The 20124-nt window shown below is 33.4% G+C and overlaps 1 protein-coding gene across 1 annotated transcript in view; it reads left to right on the top strand.

Moving 5' to 3' along the window:
- The first annotated feature begins 941 nt into the window (after positions 1 to 941).
- LOC142235716 (uncharacterized) overlaps positions 942 to 20124 on the top strand; it is a 428189-nt gene continuing 409006 nt past the window's right edge. The window contains exons 1-3 of the mRNA XM_075306976.1: positions 942 to 1082; positions 13407 to 13634; positions 19063 to 19174. Coding sequence (XP_075163091.1) covers positions 942 to 1082; positions 13407 to 13634; positions 19063 to 19174 — 481 coding nt within the window. The remainder of the gene's footprint in view (positions 1083 to 13406; positions 13635 to 19062; positions 19175 to 20124) is intronic.

Below are 20124 nucleotides of genomic sequence, written 5' to 3'. Positions count from 1 at the left end.
AGTTCAAAAGTACGCTTCGTGACCTCTTAAAGATTTTAATACAGATTTATTGTGCTCTGATGTAAAATGATTCAACACGATGCCTTATCTATATGAAACCCAAGTGAAAAAGGACAGGGATGGTAGGTTCTTATTTACATAAATTTTTTACGCTTTCTACATAAAAAAGGACTATTATTGCTACATCTTCATGGTAGTCCAATATACCCATATAATGATGGATTCAAAATTACCTGCGATTCAATCCGCGTTGCCCGTTCATTCTACAATCAATGCTGTATGCTACATGAGCTTCATCTTAAATATTTAAAGGCATCGTTTATTTTGATTGATACTAATGTATTGTTTGTAGGAATATAATATTTTTATTTACTCTATATCAGGCTAACATTAAACATATTTAAATAAAATACAAAAATTTGCGGAAACAACTTTAATTTGTAATTCGGTTCTGGGTGCTATTTAGGTTGGGTGATACAACCGAATGAAGAAGGGAGTAACGACCAATTCCATTGGTTGATACAACCAATTCCATATTGAGCCTTAGTTGCATCTCCCATAATTCGATTGAGTCGAACGAATTAGTCAGGTGACACAACTGCTAACAGATAGTTGATACAACTGTCAAAATGAGGTTGGTAATAAATTCATTTATCACAACCAATTTGTATTCTCGATGTATATACTTTTCTTCCAAATAAACTTACTTACAGCAAAAAGCAAATGAGAAACGATCTTTGTTTGTCTAAAATTTCGTTTGGGAGGAAAGAATTCTATTTTTTTGCGTGTAGTCACACGGAACTAAATATCAAACAGTATTCGCTCCTTTCGAAAATTTCGACAGTATATTCTTGTCAGTAGTTAATTTATGTATTCTCGGTTCTTATCATTTCAGTTTGCTGTCTTTGCGAAATTGAAATTTACTTACTTCCTGCCCCAAAATGTCGCTGTCGTCCAGCACCAACAGCCACATCTTCCGTTCATTTTCATCAGAAAGCCAGAAAAATGATTGGTCAAAACGCTTGTCCCTACGCGGCATACGGCAAGGCAATTCAGCTGGGAGCACGACATCTTCCAGAGAGGTAAGTTCGTGAACTTCTCGTAATGATGAAAAATTCATTAAAATTTTTGATAGTACTTTTCAATTCCATTACGGAATTGAAACATCTTGGCGCTTCTGAGAAACCCCACCACGTCGAAAACAATCGTATACGACATCCAAAACTCGCCAGAAAAGCGCCGTCACTATTGAGAAGTTGTACCACGCCAAGTTACTACCAAAAAGTATCGCATGAGTGCAATTATTAGGTGCCTTTTTTAATAAATTTAGAACGACGCCAATAAGAGCTCCTTCAAACAATCAGAAAAAGTGAATTTTAAGATTGTTGTAAAAGAATCATTGTGGTGAAGTAAAACATGATTGTTTAGATGTTTATTAAATTTATAAATTTTTATAAATATAACATTTATACCACTATCACAACACAATTAACATAATTTTTTCATTAATAATAGAATGAGTTTGATATACAAGTGGCAAGTTACATGTTGCAGCGTCTACACGGATGAAAAAGACTTTTTTTCATATGTTTGGCTATAAACATTATATGTTTGGAACACAAATTTTTAAACACAATATTTTTGAGTGCAAGCATATAATGTTCATAAACTAGCATAACATGTTTGGGACATATATGTTAATATGTTAGAACATATTATGTTTGGGACATAAAATGTTTGTAAATATAATATGCTTGGATGCAAACATATATTAATTTAGAAATAGCCTATAAACATATATGTGTTTAGTAGCTTGGAGCGCTATTTAACAGGGAGCGATATTGAATTAAGTTGGTGGTTGTTGCTTGTTATTACAAAATTAACATTTTATTTTTCCTTGGGCAATTGATCTGCTACTTCTTTGATCCTTACAAACTGTGTGGTCCGCTGTTCGAATCCCCGTCCGGCAAAAGGTAAAATTAAAATAAAAACAAGTATATACGGCCGTTAGTTCGGCCAGGCCGAAGCTTATATACCCTCCATCATGGATTGCGTAAAAACTTCATCTGCCATCCACAATCGAATTACTTAAGTTGCGGTAACGCTTGCCGATGGCAAGGTATCTTAAAACCTCCTAACACCATCTTCTAAATTGTATGTAAGTCCATACGTGGTATATATTAAATCAAAAAAGATCGATCCAATACGTATATAATTCAGTTTGACAAAGTAGACACCAAATTTTGACAAAATTTTCTACAAAAATAAAATTTTAACAAAATTTTCTATAGAAATAAAATTTTCACAAAATTTTCTATAGAAATAAAAATTTTGACAAAATTTTCTATAGAAAGAAAATTTTGACAAAAATGTCTACAGAAATAAAATTTTAACAAAATTTTCTATAGAAATAAAATTTTGGTAGATTATTTTTGGCTCTAGTGGCAACCATGATTATGAACCGATATGGACCAATTTTTGTGTGATTGGACCAATTTTGGTATGGTTGTTAGCGACCATATAGTAACACCACGTTCCTAATTTGAACCGGATCGGATGAATTTTGCTCCTCCAAGAGGCTCCGGAGGTCAAATCTGGAGAACGTTTTATATGGGGGCTATATATAATTATGGACCGATATGGACCAATTCTGGCACGGTTGTTAAAGATCATATACTAACACCATGTTCCAAATTACAACCGGATTGGATGAAATATGCTTCTCTTAGAGGCTCCACAAGCCAAATCTGGGGATCGGTTTATATGGGGGCTATATATAATTATGGACCGATATGGACCAATTTTTGCATGGTTGTTAGAGACCATATACCAACATCATGTACCAAATTTCAGATGGATCGGATGAAATATGCTTCTCTTTGAGGCTCCACAAGCCAAATCTAGGGATCGGTTTATATGGGGGCTATATATAATTATGGACCGATGTGAACCAATTTTTGCACGGTTGTTAGAGACCATATACCAACACCATGTACCAAATTTCAGCCGGATCGGATGAGATTTGCTTCTCTTTTAGGCTCCGCAAGCCAAATCTGGGGATCGGTTTATATGGGGGCTATATATAATTATGGATCGATGTGGACCAATTTTTGTATGGTTGTTAGAGACCATATACCAACACCATATACCAAATTTCAGCCGGATCGGATGAAATATGCTTCTGTTAGAGGCTCCACAAGCCAAATCTGAGGGTCCCTTTATATGGGGGCTATACGTAAAAGTGGACCGATATGGCCCATTTTCAATACCATCCGACCTACATCGATAGCAACTACTTGTGCCAAGTTTCAAGTCGATAGCTAGTTTCGTTCGGAAGTTAGCGTGATTTCAACAGACGGACGGACGGACGGACGGACATGCTTAGATCGACTCAGAATTTCACCACGACCCAGAATATATATACTTTATGGGGTCTTAGAGCAATATTTCGATGTGTTACAAACGGAATGACAAAGTTAATATACCCCCATCCTATGATGGAGGGTATAAAAATCATAAAATTGAATAATTTCTTCTACAATGTTTGTATCACAGAAAAAAGTGCTAAGAACTAAAAAATCTCGTGGAAGTGAGAAAGATGTGGGGGAATATACAATTAGGCAGAAACAAAATTTTGAGCATTCAGGTCGAAAGCCTATGTTGTTAGCACCTATATTACCTGTTTATTTTCATAATTCATTATGATTGTAAATATATAAATAAATAAAATTTTGAGCACAATATTGTTTGGGAGAATTTTTTTAAGCATATAATATTTTTGGGTGCAAACATATTATATGTTCACATAATAACATATTGTTTTTTGGAAGACAACATTATTGAATTTGGATGCAAAAATACAAAATGTTTGGAACTTAGACTACCCAAACATATATTGTTTAGAGCAATATGCTTTCAAACATATTATATATTGGAAGAGATCAAACATATAAATGTTTGGGCAATACCCAAAAATGTATATGCTTGAAGCAAAATATGTTTGGGAGTATATGTTACAGAAGCGATTTTTTGTAAGGGTGTATCAGCCAGTGTTTTCTATTCTCGATGGAGGCAGCGTGTCTGTAAAATATCTGAAAAACAATCACTTTATTCCATTTGGAAAGTCAAAAATTTTTCACCAATATACCTTTTACAATTTTAAGCGAAATAACTATGTTTTCAGCACTTCATTATCGATTTTATTTAAATAAATTATGAGAAGCTAGTTGCGCTCTTGTAACAATAGTGATAACCTAACCTAACAATAATGATGGCAAAATACTTTCATGTACATTTCATACATTTTCATACGCTTCCCCCATCACAGTTGGCGATTGTTGCAGTGTCACTTACGAGTCTGTGGTAGCGATGAGGATGAAATGGAACTTGGAAATGCTGGCAGGGATACCATAATTACGTTCTAGTTTCTTATGATATCAGTATATGATCTACTTTAAAACTTCCCAATATGAATGTCATACCCAGAAACAAACAAATAATTCTTTCCTCCGAAACGAAATTTCATACCAACGAAGTTTTTTTTTATTGGTAAAGATGTCTAAAGGCAAATAAATATTTCTTTTTTATGCACTAATAGAAAAAGTTTCGTTATATAAACGAAATGTGTCGTTAAAAGTCAGCCAATGAAAAAAACACATTTATCAATACAACGAAATTTTTCGTTATTATAACGAATTTTCTGTTAATCAACGTAACTTTTCGTACTATTAACGATTTTTTTCATTGTAATAATGAAAATGTTTCGTTATATCAATGAAATTTTTCGTTGGATGAATTTTAATGAAATTTTCTTTGTGTGTGGTAACCGTTTCCTCTTTTATGCCAACGGACTTTGTTTAGCATGAAAAACAAACCTTAATAACAAACAAGTAAGGAAATTCTAAAGTCGGGTGGGTCCGACTATATTATACCCTTCACCTTTATGTATATCAATATTTTTGATACCATCGTAACACCTTCAAATTTGATAGGAACTATATAAAGGTTTATATTCCCATATACAAATATTTAAATATGAACCGATTTGGACAAAATTTTTTAAACTTTCACAAAATGTCTGGACTTCAAATTTAAATTGGTTGATGACCGAGACGGACCACAAAAAAAAATTTGGGAAATATTTAAACTGCATAAAATTTAGCAAATCTGCGTTTATGATTTATAGTTCGATATATACTAATTAGAGTATAGGTAAATTTTAACCATTTTTGCGAGTTTTCGACTTAACAGTGACGATTTTATAAGTAACATGTGGGTATTTTGGCCATATTTGCTAAAATCGGAAGAACGTATTTATGGGGGCTTTGTCTAATTCTGAGCCGACTTTGATAAAATTTGGCACACATTGCTAAAATTTTAATTGAACTCTCAGTGCAAAACTTCAAAATTTTCGAAATGAAACTTTGGCCTCCGTGGTCATATGAATCTAAATCGGGAGAAAGATATACATGGGAGTTATATCTAAATCTGAACCGATTTCAGTCAAATTTGTCATGTGTTGCAAGAAAGTTAGTTATAAGTTCGTATCGGACGAAAGATACATATGACAGCTATATCAAAATCTGAACCACTTTCAACTAAATTTGGCATGCATAGTAAAAATCTTATTTCCATTTCCTTTGCATTAAATCGGAGGAAAATTTGGATCTACGGTGGTCATATCTGTAAATCGGACGATATATATATATATATATATATATATATATATATATATATATATATATATATATATATATATATATATATATATATATATATATATATATATATATATATATATATATATATATATATATATATATATATATATATATATATATATATATAAATCCGAACCAATTTCAACTAAATTCGGAGTAAACATTTGGCCTCCGGCGTCATAGCAGTGTAAATCGGGCGAAAGCTACATATGGGAGCTATATCTAAATCTGAACCAATTTCAACCAAATTCGGTGTGGACATTTATAATGTTAATTCTACTTCCTGTGCAAAATTTCACGTAAATCGGAACAAAAGATTGGCCTCTGAGGCCATAGGAGGGTAAATCGGGCGAAAGCTATATATGAGAGCTATATCTGAATCTGAACCGACGTGAATGATATTTTGCATTTACGAGACTCACATAATATTCGATTATACGAAATTGGAAGAAGATCGTATGATAAATACGTCATTTCTGACAAAGATCGGTTATAAATATATATGACAGCTATATCTAAATCTGAGCCGATATATATGGGAGCTATATCTATATCCGATACTATTAAACGTACTCCATGTGCAAAATTTGCAGCAAGTCAGGGCAAAACTCTGGCTTTTGAGTCCATATAAGCCCAAATCGGACGAAAGATATATATGGGAGCTATATCTAAATCTGAAGCGATTTTAACCAAATTTGGCACACATAACGACAACGTTAAACGTACCTCTCGTGCAAAATTTGAAGTAAGTCAGGGCAAAACTCTGGCTTTTGAGACCATATAAGTGCAAATCGGACGAAAGATATAAATGGGAGCTATATCTAAATCTGAACCGATTTCCATCAAATTTACCAAGCAATGATAGAATGTCAATTCTACTCTCTGTGCAAAATTTCATTGCCATATGAGTCTAAATCGGACGAAAGATATATATGGGAGCTATATCTAAATCTGAACGAGTTTTTCGAGACTCATAAAATATTCGGATGTACTGAATTTGAAGAATCGGATGATAAACACGCCAATTATGACCAGGTCGGGGATATATATATATATATATATATATATATATATATATATATATATATATATATATATATATATATATATATATATATATATATATATATATATATATATATATATATATATATATATATATATATATATATATATATATATATATATATATATATATATATATATATATATATATATATATATATATATATATATATATATATATATATATATATATATATATATATATATATATATATATATATATATATATATATATATATATATGACAGCTATATCTAAATCTGAACCGATTTGTTCCAAAATCAATAGCGATTGTCTTTGTTCCAAAAAACGACCCTATGCCAAATTTGAAGGCGATCGGACTTAAACTGCGACCTGTACTTTGTGTACAAAAATACATGAACAGACAGACAGACGGACATCGCTAAATCGGCTCAGATTTTAATTCTAAGACAGTCAGTATACTAAACGATGGGTCTCCGACTTTTCCTTCTTGGCGTTACATACAAATGCACAAACTTATTATACCCTATACCACTGTAGTGGTATAAAAGGTATAAAAATACCAATAGGAGTGCATATCTGGCGTAATATATGTGTGGATACGTGAGTTAAATTTAAACATAAATCAATTATGCCATAGTCAGTAAGACTGTTCCTGATCTAAAAACCTATTTGTGTCAAATTTTATATCGAGAAGCAAACATATAAGTCTTCACCCCAAACGACATTTTAGACGAACGTAAATCGTTTGATTTTTTATCCGTTTGTTTGGAATGGATATATACATTTCTTTATATTATCCCCATTTTCACAAGATTTATTTAATTGTCATCGTTTCCTCTTTTGTAGTAAAAATAATTGTGAAATTTTTATTAAATTTTGAAGATGACTACGAGTTGAATATACATAAGCTTACTATTACAAAAGTTGTCGAACTTGTGCGATACATACCCGTAAAAAGATAAAACGTTGGGAAACGGGTGTAGAAAATTGTGTTCTTGTTTAACGGTTTTTTGTATCTCTCTAAGAAGTTTTAATTTTTACCATCAAAACAAATTCATATATTACAAAATTATTATTTTAGCATTTTTATTCTAAAACCACAATCGATTTTATTTTTATGAAGCGCTGTTCCTTTTTTGAAGAACGAATGGCTTATCGCTGTAAATATGACGACAAGAAGCGAGAACACATAACTATGCAATGCACCCATGCTCCATTTACTCTTTCGAGATTGTAGTAAACATTTTCGAATATATTGAAGAATTAGTTTATATCTAATATTGTTCAATCGAAAAGTTGTATCGTTTCTAAGAAACGGAGCATAAAACATTTGTAGCTAGAATGCTTCGTTTTCTTAAAAAAAACAAGTATATACGGCCGTAAGTTCGGTCAGGCCGAAGCTTATGTACCCTCCATCATGGATTGCGTAGAAACTTCTTCTAAACACTGCCATCCACAATCGAATTACTTAAGTTGCGGTAACGCTTGCCGATGGCAAGGTATCTTAAAACCTCCTAACACCATCTTCTAAATTGTATGTAAGTCCATACGTGGTATATATTAAATCAAAAAAGATCGATCCAATACGTATATAATTCAGTTTGACAAAGTAGACATACGATTTTGACAAAATTTTCTCTAGAAATAAAATTTTGACAAAATTTTCTATAGAAATAAACTTTTGACAAAATTTTCTATAGAAATAAAATCTTGGTAGATTATTTTTGGCTTGAGTGGCAACCATGATTATGAACCGAATAAAATTTGAACAAAATTTTATATAGAAATAAAATTTTGACAAAATTTTCTATAGAAATAAAATTTTGACTATGATGAAAATTTTATTATGAGTCGAATAAAATTTTAACAAAATTTTCTCTAGAAATAAAATTTTGACAAAATTTTCTATAAAAAAAAAATTTTAACAAAATTTTCTATAGAAATAAAATTTGGTAGATTATTTTTGGCTCTAGTGGCAACCATGATTATGAACCGATATGGACCAATTTTTGTGTGATTGGACCAATTTTGGTATGGTTGTTAGCGACCATATACTAACACCACGTTCCTAATTTGAACCGGATCGGATGAATTTTGCTCCTCCAAGAGGCTCCGGAGGTCAAATCTGGAGAACGTTATATATGGGGGCTATATATTATTATGGACCGATATGGACCAAATCTGGCACGGTTGTTAAAGATCATATACTAACACCATGTTCCAAATTACAACCGGATTGGATGAAATTTGCTTCTCTTGGAGACTTCGCAAGCCAAATCTGGGGATCTGTTTATATGGGGGCTATATATAATTATGAACCGATGTGGACCAATTTTTGCATGGTTGTTAGAGACCATATACCAATACCATGTACCAAATTTCAGCCGGATCGGATGCAATTTGCTTCTCTTTGAGGCTTCGCAAGCCAAATCTGGAGATCGGTTTATATGGGGTCTATATATAATTATGGACCGATATGGACCAATTTTTGCATGGTTGTTAGAGACCATATACCAACATCATGTACCAAATTTCAGATGGATAGGATGAAATTTGCTTCTCTTTTAGGCTCCGCAAGTCAAATCTGGGGATCGGTTTATATGGGGGCTATATATAATTATGGACCGATGTGGACCAAGTTTTGCATGATTGTTAGAGACCATATACCAACACCATGTACCAAATTTCAGCCGGATGGGATGACATATGCTTCTCTTAGAGGCTCCACAAGCCAAATCTGGGGATCGGTTTATATGGGGGCTATATATAATTAACGTCCGATATGGACCAATTTTTGCATGGTTGTTAGAGACCATGTACCAAATTTTAGCCTGATCGGATGAAATTTTCTTCTCTTTTAGGCTCCGCAAGCCAAATCTGGGGATCGGTTTATATGGGGGCTATATATAATTATGGACCGATGTAGACCAATTTTTGCATGATTGTTAGAGACCATATACCAACACCATGTACCAAATTTCATGATTGTTAGAGACCATATACCAACACCATGTACCAAATTTCAGCCGGATGGGATGACATATGCTTCTCTTAGAGGCTCCACAAGCCAAATCTGGGGATCGGTTTATATGGGGGCTATATATAATTAACGTCCGATATGGACCAATTTTTGCATGGTTGTTAGAGACCATATACCAACATCATGTACCAAATTTTAGCCTGATCGGATGAAATTTTCTTCTCTTTTAGGCTCCGCAAGCCAAATCTGGGGATCGGTTTATATGGGGGCTATATATAATTATGGACCGATGTAGACCAATTTTTGCATGGTTGTTAGAGACCATATACCAACACCATGTACCAAATTTCAGCCGGATCGGATGAAATATGCTTCCGTTAGAGGCTCCACAAGCCAATCTGAGGGTCCCTTTATATGGGGGCTATACGTGAAAAAGGACCGATATGGCCCATTTTCAATACCATCCGACCTATACAACGATAACAACTACTTGTGCCAAGTTTCAAGTCGATAGCTTGTTTCGTTCGGAAGTTAGCGTGATTTCAACAGACGGACGGACGGACGAACATGCTTAGATCGACTCAGAATTTCACCACGACCCAGTATATATATATATACTTTATGGGGTCTTAGAGCAATATTTCGATGTGTTACAAACGGAATGACAAAGTTAATATACCCCCATCCTATGATGGAGGTGTTTCTTTAAGTGGGTTTTGTGTGTGCATTACTCACTGGTCTATAAATAGATGTACTCGACTGTATGTGTTAGTTAAATGCTGAGGACTATAGGGATAATTGTGTACGAGACTTAGATACAGTATTGGTTAATTTTCACCCAAATTCTAATAATTGTATATCCCAAACTTTATTACAAAACATGTGAGTAAAGTCTAAAGTCGGGCGGGCCGAAAAATTTACACGGTAAAATTCAGTATATGCTACAAAGCCTCTTGAACAGTTTCAACTAAGTTTTCTTTTTATTTTACCGATTTTTGTTGTCTTAAGGTGTGTTTTACTAAAAGCTTCCTTACAAAATGAAGACCGCCTAAAGGCGGGCTTGGGCATTAGAGGGTTAATAACACACATTTCGAAGTTTCATTGTAAAAATTTAATTTAATAATATAAAAATATAAATACAAAAATTAAAAAAAAAATGGTGTTCGGTCGGAGTAGGGATTGAACCCAGGACACTTTGCATGCAAGGCGGACATGCTAACCACTGCTCCACGTGGTCAACAAATATATGTTTCTGTTGAATAATGTTTCGTTTGCATCGGCTCGTGGGCGCTGCAAACTATGCTATATAAATGTAACTTATAACGATAATTGTCTTCTGGTGACTATAACAGCTACGTAGCTCAGTGGTAGTGTGTTGGCTTACAAACTGTATGGTCCTCGGTTCGATTCTCCGTCCAGGCGAAAGGTAAAATTTAAAAAAATTATAAAATTGAATAATTTCTTCAACATTATTTGTATTACAGAAAAAGGTGCCAAGAACTAAAAAATTTCGTGGAAGTGAAAATTATGTTAGGGAATGAGCACAATCTTCTTTGGGGAAAATTCTTGCAAGCAAATAATATTTTTGGGCTCAAAATGCTTCCAAACATATTATATGTTCACATAAAACAAACATATTAATGTTTCGGCAGTATCCAATAATATATGTGCTTCCTGCAAAATATGTTTGGAACATATGTTAGAGAGGCGATTTTTTTTGAGGGTGTAGTCAGAAATCGATATTTCGATGTGTTATAAACGGAATAAAAAACTTACTATACCCCCATCACCACCATATGATGGTGGGTATAATACCTCCTAGCAAATTTGAACGAACAACTGTGTGGCGAAAGTGCCCAAAACGTCTACTTTACACTTTCCTTACGTACACCCTCAAAAAAAATCGCTTCTTTAACATATGTTCCAAACATATTTTGCAGGAAGCACATATATTATTGGATACTGCCGAAACATTAATATGTTTGTTTTATGTGAACATATTATATGTTTGGAAGCATTTTGAGCCCAAAAATGTTATATGCTTGGAAGAATTTTTCTTAAAGACGATTGTGCTCATTCCCTAACATACTCGTAATTTTCACCTCCACGAAATAGTTTAGTTCTTGGCACCTTTTTCTGTAATACAAATAATGTTGAAGAAATTATTCACTTTTATACATTTTTTAAATTTTACCTTTCGCCTGCACGGAGAATCGAGCCGAGGACCATACAGTTTGTAAGCCAACACACTATCCACTGGGCTACGTAGCTGTCACCAGTAGATATTTATCGTTATAAGTTACATTTATATAGCATAGTTTGCAGCATCCACGAGCCCATGCAAACATAACATTATTTAACAGAAACATACATTTGTTTGCCACGTGGAGCAGTGGTTAGCATGTCTGCCTTGCATGCAAAGGGTCGTGGGTTCAATCCCTGCTCCGACCGAACACTTTTTTTTTTAATTTACACATTTATATTTATACTATATTAAATTTTTATAATGAAACTTCGAAATGTGCGTTATTAAAGATTTATATATAAACGAAATTGACTGATTTTTGGATAAAATATTATTTTTTTATTGCAAAAATAACAATTTTGTAACAAAAAACTGTTTTTGGTACAAAACTTTAAAATTTGGAAGGAATTCAAAAACTCTAACAAAAGAAGAACGTGGAGTCGAGTATAAACATACATAAATAATTTTATAATATAAACATAAATTTAGTTAGGCGTGAACAGTTTTTACTAGCATTTAACACCATCGCTCTAAAATGCCTTCTATTTTTCTTTAATAATTCATTTTAAAGAAAATAAACTTTTTAAATTGTTTTAGCTGCAAAACTCGAACTTAATGCCCGCTTTTATATTTGAAGGTGTACGTCAACTCCTCGTGGACTACTTATTAATAAAGAGGAACTAAACTTTGTTTTTATACATTTTACTGTGTAATTTTTCACTATTTCCTCCTTATTTCATTTTACTGTCCCAACTCTAAAAAGAGTATTGTGCCCTTTAGTTATTTTTGTGAAGACACCTGATTTCTATTCTCTTAAATAATATTTAGACTTAAGCATATCAAAGTTTTGGCCTTATCATAAAACAGTTTTCCGAAACAACATACAAGCGGTTTCACAGAAATTATTCTCTTTTGGTTCTTTCGCTGTGTTATGTTGATATCTTTCGTCAACTCTCCCGGTTTCCATCTCTATTTCTTTCTCTATATGTTACTCTCTCTGTCGCTTTGAATGAAATATCACAACATATGTATGTTTAGTCGAAATTTGTAAATTTATATATGTTTGCATTCACACATATGATTTTTATGAAACATTCATGCCCCAAACATAATATATTCTAACATATTAACATAGATGTCCCAAACATTTAGTGTTAGTTTAGGAACATTACATGTTTGCACTTAAATATATTGTGTTTTAAAATTGTGCCCGAAACACATTTTGTTTCTATCGGAACATATGAAAAACATATTTTTCTAACAGTGTATGTATATAGTTATATGGAGATTCTGTTTCTTTTATTTCAATAAAGCGGATCTTTAAAATGATATTACCTGTTATCGTATTAAAATAGTTCAATTAAAAACGTAATATAACTAATCTATTTATCCTATGAAATTCGTCTTACAGGATACTAGAAAACACAAATTTTTCAAACGATCCTCATCTCTGAAACAATCCAATTCAACGGTTCAACCTACGGTGGATCTCAGCATGTCGACCCAATCATCTGGAGCAATGCAACCGGTTTACCAACAGCAACCATCCACGCCAAAGAAATCAAATTGGGAAGTTATTGAACATTTTAATACGAGTGCCAAAAGTGGAAAAGCTGTCGTTAGCAGCAGTCTGATTGCGGTAAGAATAAAAACGAAAACTATGATGAAATAACATAAAATTTCAAAACTCTCCCTTCTCTTCACAATCTTCTTGTGTATGAATACTACTATGAAAGATTATGTAACATACACTCAAAAAAAACAGTGACCCCCATCAGGAAAGAAAAATTAAAAATTAATTTTAGAAAATTTGAACTAAACTGTATTACAAACGCAGATGTCACTGTAAAATTTACAAATTTGAAGAAATTCTAAACTATTTTCCGGAAGACACGAATTTAGCAAATCTTTATGTTTTATTTGTATATAATTTTCCCCTCTTTTCAGTTAGTTTAACTAACGTACGCAAAAAATTATTAAAGGCTAGAAAACTTTCTCAAAACATAATACTTCTATGAACAAAAAGTGAGTTAAATTGGCTTTAGTGAAATACAGGGTTCACTTTTTTGAGGCACATTGCCCTATACTAAAGAATAATTTCTTTAACCCTTTCACTACCTAATGTTACAAACTTAAAATTTTCTTCTGTTTTTAATTGTATTAAGAGCAGGTAGAATAAAAATTGTAATTCTGAGGACCTAACTCAATTACTTCAAGAGCTATATGAGTTTGTTCTGAAAATTTGATTCTTAAATTGTGACCAAATAGCTCTATGAAAATAAGCGCTAATCGACCTATTATATCTATCGAAGTGTGAGAAAAAATATTAACAAAAAATATCAGCTATAGTTTTTGTACGAATGTCCATTTACTAAAGACATACAGTTGAAAAATGGACTCAAAATGTCGTATTTATACCCTAAACCACATAGTGATCAGAGTATTATAACTTTGATCTGCCAAAAAATGTGCCTACCAGAAATATTGATTTTAGACCCCATAAAATATTTATATACCGATCGACTCAGAATCACCTGCTGAGTCGATCTAGCGCTTGGTGTCCGTCCGTTCGTCTGTCCATGTATTTGTTGTTCGCAGGATCCCGGTCACAATTATTAACCGATTTTGATGAAATTTGGTATGTGGTAGTTTTTTGGTACAGAGACGAATGCTATTGAATTTGGATCAAATTTAGATATAGCTTCCATATATATGTATCGTCCGATTTCGATAAATGGGGTCAGATTGCGTTTATTTACTAACCGATCGACGTTAAATTTGCCTCGAAGTAATCCAATTAAGTGTGCAAAATGTCATCGAAATCGGTTCAGATTTAGATATAGCTCCCATATCACCCGATTTTCCCAAATTTGGCCATAAGTCCCTTATTTATCAACCGATCTGACTTCAAGTTGGCCAAATCTAGTTTTCTTTAAGACTTACTATATGTGCAAAAAATCATCGAAATAGGTTCAGATTTAGCTATAGTTCCCATATATATGCATCGCTGGATTTTCACAAATTTGGCCATAAACCCCTTATTTATCAACCGATCCTACTCAAACTTGGCTTACTCTAATCTTCTAAAAGACTGACTCTCTATGTGTAAAATATTATCCAAATCGGTTCAGATGTAGATATAACTGGTTGGCTGATAAATCCCCGGTCTGACACATAGATGGCGTCGCTAGTATTAAATGCATATTATTTTTATATAGTACCAACCTTCAAATGATTCGTGTCAAAATTTGAGGTCTGTAAGTCAATTAGTTTGTCATATCATTTATTATATTTGGTCATATCATTCATCAATATTTGGATACGCGGAAGCTATGTGCAAAATGGATGCCGCGCGAGCTCACATTTGACCAAAAACAACAACGTGTTGATGATTCTGAGCGGTGTTTGCAGCTGTTAACTCGTAATACACCCGAGTTTTTCCGTCGATATGTGACAATGGATGAAACATGGCTCCATCACTACACTCCTGAATCCAATCGACAGTCGGCTGAGTGGACAGCGACCGGTGAACCATCTCCGAAGCGTGGAAAGACTCAAAAGTCTGCTGGCAAAGTAATGGTCTCTGTTTTTGGGATGCGCATGGAATAATTTTTATCGATTATCTTGAGAAGGGAAAAACCATCAACTGTTACTATTATATGGCGTTATTGGAGCGTTTGAAGGTCGAAATCGCGGCAAAACGGCCCCATATGAAGAAGAAAAAAGTGTTGTTCCACCAAGACAACGCACCGTGCCACAAGTCATTGAAAACGATGGCAAAAATTCATGAATTGGGCTTCGAATTGCTTCCCCACCCACCGTATTCTCCAGATCTGGCCCCCAACGAATTTTTCTTGTTCTCAGACCTCAAAAGGATGCTCGAAGAGAAAAAAATTTGGCTGCAATGAAGAGGTGATCGCCGAAACTGACGCCTATTTTGAGGCAAAACCGAAGGAGTACTTCTAAAATGGTATCTATAAATTGGAAGGTCGTTATAATCGTTGTATCGCTCTTGAAGGGAACTATGTTGAATAATAAAAACGAATTTTGACCAAAAATGTGTTTTTCTTTGCTAGACCGGGGACTTATCAGCCAACCTGTTAGCTCCCATATACACCCTCAAAAAAAATCGCTTCTTTAACATATGTTCCAAACATATTTTGCAGGAAGCACATATATTATGGGATACTGCCGAAACGTTAATATGTTTGTTTTATGTGAACATATTATATGTTTGGAAGCATTTTGAGCCCAAAAAATAACATTTGTATTTATACTTAAATTTTTATAATGAAACTTCGAAATGTGGGTTATTAAAGATTTATAGTCAATAACAGTGCTTAATATAAACGAAATTGAATGATTTTTGGATAAAATATAATTTTTTTTTTTTTGCAAAAATAACAATTTTGTAACAAAAAACTGGCGTGAACAGTTTTTTACTAGCATTTAACACCATCGCTCTAAAATGCCTTTTATTTTTCTTTAATAATTAATTTTAAAGAAAATAAACTTTTTAAATTGTTTTAGCTGCAAAACTCGAACTTAATGCCCGCTTTTATATTTGAAGGTGTCCGTCAACTCCTCGTGGACTACTTATTAATAAAGAGGAACTAAACTTTGTTTTTATACATTTTACTGTGTAATTTTTCACTATTTCCTCCTTATTTCATTTTACTGTCCCAACTCTAAAAAGAGTATAGTGCCCTTACGTTATTTTTATGAAGACCCCTGATTTATTTTAACGAACCAAGAAAAAAATTGTGTCTATAATGCCAAAATGATAAACAAAACACATGTCCACACATACATAAAATGCTGCTCTCAAGGCGAAAACATATGCTGTTTGTTTTTCAAATGTCTATTCTCTTGGTTCCGAATGTCTATTCTCTTTATTCAAATTAAATAATATTTAGACTTAAGCATATCAAATTTTTGGCCTTATCATAAAACAGTTTTCCAAAACAACATACAAGCGGTTTCACAGATATTGTTCTCGTTTGATTCTTTCGCTGTGTTATGTTGATATCTTTCGTCAACTCTCCCGGTTTCCATCTCTATTTCTTTCTCTATACTCTCTCTGACGCTTTGAATAAAATATCACAACATATGAATGTTTAATTGAAATTTGTAAATTTATATATGTTTGCATTCACACATATGATTTTTATGAAACATTCATGCCCCAAACATAATATATTCTAACATATTAATATAGATGTCCCAAACATTTAGTGTTAGTTTAGGAACATTACATGTTTGCACTTAAATATATTGTGTTTTAAAATTGTGCGCGAAACACATTTTGTTTATATCGGAACATATGAAAAACATGTTTTTCTAACAGTGTATATGTAGCGACCGATTTGGAAAAATTTGCCCCTTATTACCTTATTTTTTACCATAGTGGCCTCATTTATTAACCGATCTTACTCAAATTTAGCACAGTAATATCAACAAAACTTGGAAAATATAATTCAAATCAGTTCAGATTTAGATATAGCTCCCATATATGTATCGCCTGTTTTTCAAAAATGTACCCCTTTAACATTATTTCTGAACATAAAAGCCTTATTTAATACCCGATCTTACTCTAATTTAGCACAAAGTATCCTTCTGTGGTATCAACCAAATTTGGAATATATCATTCAAATCGGTTCAGATTTAGATATAGCTCCCATATATGTATCGATCAATTTTCCCAAATTTGGCCATACTAGTCTTATTTATTTATTTAATAATTGACTCAATATTAGTGGCAAACTAACTCTGTAGGTTCAGAATCAACTATAGCTCCTAAAATCAGACATTTCTGTTCGGATTGTGATTAAACTCCCATTCCCCATTCTTAAATATGGAAATGCGATTTTTCCCAAACCTATACCATTGATACCTCACAAATAATGTTTACTAATTCAGTAGGGGTGGTTTAGGGTATGATATAGTCGGCCCCACCCGACTTTCTATTTTACTCACTTGTTTTCATTTATTGTTAAAGAAGTTTATAGAACTGCATTTTAGTGCTCACCAATATGGAAAATATTTATAGCTTATTTAGATTAAAGCCTCTACTTTAAAATAACATGGAGAAATAAATCGAAACTAAGTCGGGAAATAGAGTTTGGTGTCGTTTTCGAATGTCATCCTAGGTGGACGTCGGTAGTGAAAGGGTTAAAACAAACAAAATTGAATTAAAAGAATGTTCATAATCTTTGGTACAAGGTGTAATAAATTTGCGTATTTGTATGTAAAGCCAAGATCAGTCACAGACCAATCTTTTAGTATACCCATTGTTGTAGAATGAATTTCTGGGTCGATTTAGCGATATCTGTCTGTTGATGTATTTTTGTGTGCAAAGTCCATGTCCGATTGTACTAAAATTTGGCTTAGGGTCTTTTTTCGGCTCAAAAACAATCCCTATTGAAAAGTCGGTTCAGATTTAGATATAGTTGCCATATATATTTACAACCAAAATCGAGTATGGGAAGTAAATCTAAATCTGAATACGATTTCGGCATGCGTAGGAAGAATGGTTTTTCTACTCTACTCAAGTAAATGAGAGTGAAACTTTGACCTCCGGTGGTCTTAAGAGTCTAAATCGAGCCACATATATATATGGAAGTTATAGCTATATCTGAACCGATATTTACGAAATATGAGCTTTATATTTAAATCTGAATCGATATTTAACACATTTGGCATGCAAAGCTAAACTATTAATTTTACTCTTTGTCGAAAATTCCATGTAAAAGTTTAACCTCTGTAGTCATATGAGTATAAATGGGGCGACAGATATATGAAGCTATATCTAAATCTGAACCGATTTCAATAAAATTTGGCACACTTGATGATGATCACATATAGATGGACGGACTGTCAGACAGTCACAGGGACATCTATAAAACTACTCAGGGCGCTGCGTTGGGCATTAGGGACAAATATATTTTCTTTTTTTCGAAGATGCTGATGCACAGAACAATGGTATATAGAAAGATGAAGCAAATCAAAAATTGTTAATCTTCCAATCCGATGGGAACCATTATATTTTTGTTTTTCTTTTTTTACAGGCTGGTATTACACGGTGCAATATTGACGAATCTCTTGACTCAACTAATTCGAGCTCCTCTTGCCACAGTCCCATGACGTATCCCAGAGACGAGGCTCAGCTGTTGCAGACAAGTAAGTAACATATTTCATTACAAACGTCCACAGGTCATTCACCTTGCATCATGGAACTGATACAAAATGTTGCCAAACCAACTCTTGGGTATGTGTCAAATTAGAAATGACAGCTACATTTATTGCTAGCTTAAGAAGCTCATTTTATTTTAATACCAAGATGTTCGTGCTGTACACACAAAGAAATAAAACATTCCTCCGGAGTGAAATTTCCCTTTATTATAAAGTACTAGCCAAACCCGACTGGCTTCGCTGCGCTCCCTGAAATAAGAAATATCACATTTTTAAAGAATATTTTACATTAACTAAGATAATAAGATTATTTTTCTGAAAAAAAAAATTAAAGGATTTGAAATAATTTTCGCAATTCACATGAATACCGATTTCAAATATTGGTGGAATTGATAAAACGTTTTTGTTCATGGTTATAGAAGAACATCAAATGGATACGGGCAAACACAACACATCACTGGCTTTTGTTCATTATACCCTCCACCATAGGATGGGGGTACATTAACTTTGTCATTCCGTTTGTAACACATCGAAATATTGTTCTAAGACCCCATAAAGTATATATATTCTGGGTCGTGGTGAAATTCTGAGTCGATCTAAGCATGTCCGTCCGTCCGTCTGTTGAAATCACGCTAACTTCCGAACGAAACAAGTTATCGACTTGAAACTTGGCACAAGTAGTTGTTATTGATGTAGGTCGGATGGTATTGCAAATGGGCCATATCGGACCACTTTTACGTATAGCCCCCATATAAACCGACCCCCAGATTTGGCATGCGGAGCCTCTTGGAGGAGTAAAATTCACCCGGTCCGGATGAAATTCGGTACGTGGTGTTAGTATATGGTCTCTAACAACCATGCAAAAATTGGTCAATATCGGTTCATAATTATATATAGCCCCCATATAAACCGATCCCCAGATTTGACCTCCGGAGCCT

Source organism: Haematobia irritans, chromosome 4, assembly GCF_050003625.1.
Source record: "Haematobia irritans isolate KBUSLIRL chromosome 4, ASM5000362v1, whole genome shotgun sequence".
Taxonomy (NCBI): Eukaryota; Metazoa; Arthropoda; class Insecta; order Diptera; family Muscidae; genus Haematobia; species Haematobia irritans.
Note: the sequence above shows the minus strand (reverse complement) of the source record. Positions and strands in the feature narration are given on the sequence as shown.